General features: G+C 43.0%; 1 protein-coding gene across 2 annotated transcripts in view; it reads left to right on the top strand.

The window, feature by feature from the left end:
• Window positions 1–2488: 2488 nt before the first annotated feature.
• Window positions 2489–4411, top strand: part of LOC109523970 (zinc finger protein 385D-like) — a 19161-nt gene continuing 17238 nt past the window's right edge. Inside the window, exons 1-2 of one of the 2 annotated variants that reach the window (XM_019883504.1) lie at window positions 2489–2621; window positions 3260–3512. In XM_019883504.1, the coding sequence (XP_019739063.1) occupies window positions 2595–2621; window positions 3260–3512 (280 nt within the window). In that variant the 5' untranslated portion in view covers window positions 2489–2594. Of the gene's footprint in view, window positions 2622–3197; window positions 3513–4411 lie in introns of those variants that run through there. The other variant, XR_002169874.1, reaches the window with a different exon arrangement.

The following is a 4411-nucleotide window of genomic DNA, read 5'->3' as shown; positions in this document are numbered from 1 at the left end:
CCCCCCACCCCCTCCCTCCTCCGCTGGACTGCAGTGGTTGTGATGATGCATCCTCATCATCACCCGCCTCCAAGATATTGCGGCCTCGCTGCCAAAGAGCAGGCGGCCCGCTCTGTTCACAGTAAATAATTTCTCATTTGCGGCGCTGTCAATCACCATGCGTCATGGAAGAGGAACTCATTTCATGCTTGGCCGGTGTGAATGGCAGCGGCGGAAGAGTACCCGCGGACCCCTTTTACCCCCTTGTTTACTCCCCCGGGGAGAATTGTTGTTGGTGTACAATTTGCACAACAAACGATAGCAGAAAAGTGGCCAGAATAGTTTTCATAACAACAAGGTGTTATTTTTGTTTTTTTGGTTTTTTTTCAGATTAGCCTCGTTCAGTGAATGCATTCTTTAAAAAAAAAAAAAAAAAACAGCTTGAAGATTAAATTGAAGGAATGCGCCTTATAAATGCCTTCTGTTTATCGTTTCGGGGTCGAAAGAATTGTCAGTGAGGATAGCAAGGGCACGAGGACGCTGCGTTTGGATTGCACGCATGCGCACCTCACTCGGCGGCCTGCTCAGATAACGCTCCCATCGGCAGCGCACTCCGATAATTGTCTCTTATCTATGATGAAAGATCGTCTCGCCTTGCCGACAAACGACCGACGCGCTTGGAAAATGCCCAAGAAACAAATGATCGCATCGTCATTTGACTTGGGAACTGGCGTCTCATGGCATTTTTCTGCTCGACTGCGGGAAGTACCACCAAGACGACTTTATTCGCACAATTGCATTTCATAATGATATACCCAAGAGCTGCTCAATTGAAAATACACGGAGAGACTGTCAGAGTCACAGAAAGTTGTACAAAACGTTTTTCAAGCACGTTTTGGGGCTGACCCTGAAATGTCACCCGAAAGCCGAATATCCCTTCGTCTTTGTGGGAAGTCCATTTCCTCATGATACCACAATCTTAATATGTACTGCGGAGAATACCAGCCATCATCCGAAGTCAGGCCTTTATTGGGCAGCTGCCTCTGTAAAGATGCATGCGTTTTCAAATCAATACAAATATAATATGTGTTCGAATTATAATTATATTTCAGTGCAAATTGCATTGTGTAGGTATTCTCCATCACAGTGATACTGGACATCGCTAAGGTCAGGTGTTTATTTTGTTTTTTTCTTGCTACTGCATTTCCTCAAACGGTGGTCACCCGGAGGGTCATTAATTTGATTATTTCCAGGTAAGGCCTTTCTTAAAGTCCTGCAGCATTTGTCTGATAATTGTATATATTTTTCCTGAAATAAATAATGATCCTGATAATATGTCGTAAATATATATTGTCATGAAAAGTTGTCATTATGTCGGGATAAAATTGGATTAGTGCAACTGCATTGAAATGATCAAATGTAAAATATTTGGGTTGGGGGGGCACCTGATGCAAAAAAATGTTGTTTTTGTCCAAAGGAGAAATGTAGGCATTCATTTGAGGTAAGGTGTTTCTTGGCCGGCCACGACATCTGCTAAAGTGGAGGCAACGGTTGCTACAGCGACGGGCTTAATTGAAATGTGTCGTGGGCCTGCGACTCATGCGGAACTTGAAGAACAAAAATGTCCTTTAGCAAGAGCACTTATGCTAATGTTGGCGCCAAGTGCTCTTGCTAAATTCAATGCTAAGAGTGTGCTGATTGCCTTTCTTGAAATGGACTAAGCGGGGTGGGGGGGGAGCTGCACGCAAGCATTGTAATATTACTTTTTATCTATGTATATAACCAAACGGAGACCCTTGTCTGTGCTTGCAGGCCTGCACAAGCACACGTTGGCCTTTATTTTTAGGGTAAGCTGCCGAACGCCGGGGTCATGTGCTGACGTCAACAAAGAAGGACATAGCTCAAACTCCAAGTATGTTTCCACTGCTCATCCATCAGCAAACGTCTGACAGCTGAGCCGCGGCACACCGAGGCAGTTTAACTCCTGTATTAATCTGCAGGCATGTGCTTTTTGAACACGGCCCAGCAATGTTAATGGAGGAGGGATGAGGGTGTTCAAGTGGGCGGGATCAGCCCAGGATGACTGGTTGGCAGGCCTTGCCGCGGCAGACAATAGGACTGACAGCTGGGATGGATTTGACGCGTCTCAGCTAATTGATCCGAAGTCGGGGCTATAATAGCATTGTTGGTAGGCCAGTTAACATAACTGCCCAGGTGGGCGAAAGGATCCAATGGTGGACACTCAATGGCTTTTCTGCTGACCTACATTTACAAAGTAAATTGGCATATTTGTTCCTACCGTCATTTCTCTTCATTTCATAGCATTTCTCTCGGCTCCGCTGCTTCGCGTACGTCTATGAAAATGTTGCCGTGTCATCCTAATCCGCCCAAATCTTCAAAATCACAAGTGCTGACGAATGTACCTTAAACAATGCACTACTCTGTGAGCAGAGCGACTGTTTCTTTCATCAATCCAATCTCAAATTCGTCCTCACAGGGCCAGAGCGCTGGGCCTCGATGACATCAGCGTTTTTCCCATCCTGGGACTGGTTGATGACAGGAGAACATGTCCTGCCTAAATTCAACGAGCAAAGAACGTGTTGGAATCTGCACACATGAATACATCAGAATCAGCATCTTCGGTGAGTAGGGTTCTAAACGTGGCACTGTGGCATGCTGTTCGACTGCATTTTTGCATTGGGTACATATCATATGGTTTCTATTAGTGCGACATAACAGCAGTGATTTAATATCGTTGACCTAATCATTGAAGGACAGGCTAATTAATTTACATTTCTGTTGCTCGGATTTATGTCCTGAGATGTGTTCTTTTGATGTTGAGGTATCTACCGAGCAAGCTGATTTACTAATTTGCTTCTCTGACAATGTAACCCAAGAGTTCATAGAGTCCTGTGAGGAAAATCCCTTTCAACATTCCCAATCTGTCCATATAGAAGCAGCTTCTATATGGATTATTTTTAAAAAATGGAAATCAAAGAACATTTTGGGGTAAATCTGGCAAGTTTTGTCATCGTTTTCATTCAGGTCAGCAGATGTCATTCATTATTCTGCCATCCAGCTGTACCAGGCCCCCCCTCAGTATTGTTTTACACCTATCTACCTTTACACAGAAGTAAACATTTGTAATATTCAGATTCAAACGGAAATACCTTTTTGGGGCGGCTATGTGTTTCCTTAAATGTGTTAGTTTGTGTGGACAAATATGTTCAGCCCGTTTGCAGTATTTAACGTTGCGGATATGACACATCTAAAATGGCAGACTTGCAGTCGTATAGCAGCCACACACCAACTCGCTCATGGCGTGGGTCGAAAACATCAACAGTCATCTCTAGTGAGCGCATCGAGCGCGATATCTTACGTTGACGTCACCGCCATATTGGATGTGGCAACGAGAGCGAGAAAGGGAGAGAGGGAGAGAGGTAGGAGGAGGCTGCTGAGCCGCGGACTCAGTCGGGTCGAGAGGCAGGAAATGGACATCAGCAGCGGGGACTCAGGGGGGCCACCTCCCCCAGGTAGGAGACACTTTTCACCCTTATACTCTCTTACTGGCTATATTTATTTTGGGGCAAGTATATTTCCAGAGCGGTGGTAGTTGGTTTTATGGGGCGGAAATTGTCTCAAAACTAGCACAAAAAACAGACTGATGGTACTCCGACAAACTAATCAACACAACCTGATTTTTGGTTTGAATGAATGCTGAACTATTTGAATTACGTTTAAAATACCATTTACGTGCACGTTATCAGTGTCAGATAACTTGGTCTACCACCCAACCACCTTTGAAGACACTTTTTTTTCTGAAAAACGACGCTAATGCTTGTGCTAATGTTTTCAATTAGATCTTTTAATTGACAAACCGAGAGCTCTTTAATTAACAGTATTTTTTCTAGTTCTGTCTTGTAAAGACATTTATTGGTTTAAAATGGAGAAGTATAACTAATATTTGAGCACATTTTATTTTCTCCGTCAGGTAACACATTTGTCTGTCGCGTGTTTTCTTCACGAAAATATGCCTTGGCAGGTGAAAACAAAAGTAGGGCCGGAATTGTCGCCGTTGAAGGTGCGTGTCTTTTTTTGTCAGTTTTATTTTTTCCTAAACATCACATGTTTGGTGTATTGCTTTATTACTTTTCTTGGCATTACATTCTATCAAACAACCACACAAAAATGATCAATTTAAGATGGGAAGGTGCGTGTCTTTTTTTGTCAGTTTTATTTTTTTCCTAAACATCACGTTTGGTGTATTGCTTTATTACTTTTCTTGCCATTATATTCTATCAAACAACCACAGAAAAATGATCAATTTAAGATGAAGTAGGGCGCTTTATTTGTTTTGTTGTTGCAGCTAAATTAAAAAAAACAATTAATGTATATATGTGTGTGTGTGTGTGCGTGTGTGTATGTGTGTGTA

The sequence above is a fragment of the Hippocampus comes genome, unplaced genomic scaffold (assembly GCF_001891065.2).
Source record: "Hippocampus comes isolate QL1 unplaced genomic scaffold, H_comes_QL1_v1.1 scaffold367, whole genome shotgun sequence".
Lineage (NCBI taxonomy): Eukaryota > Metazoa > Chordata > Actinopteri > Syngnathiformes > Syngnathidae > Hippocampus > Hippocampus comes.
The sequence above is the reverse complement of the archived record's forward strand: the minus strand, read 5'-3'. Positions and strand labels throughout refer to the sequence as shown.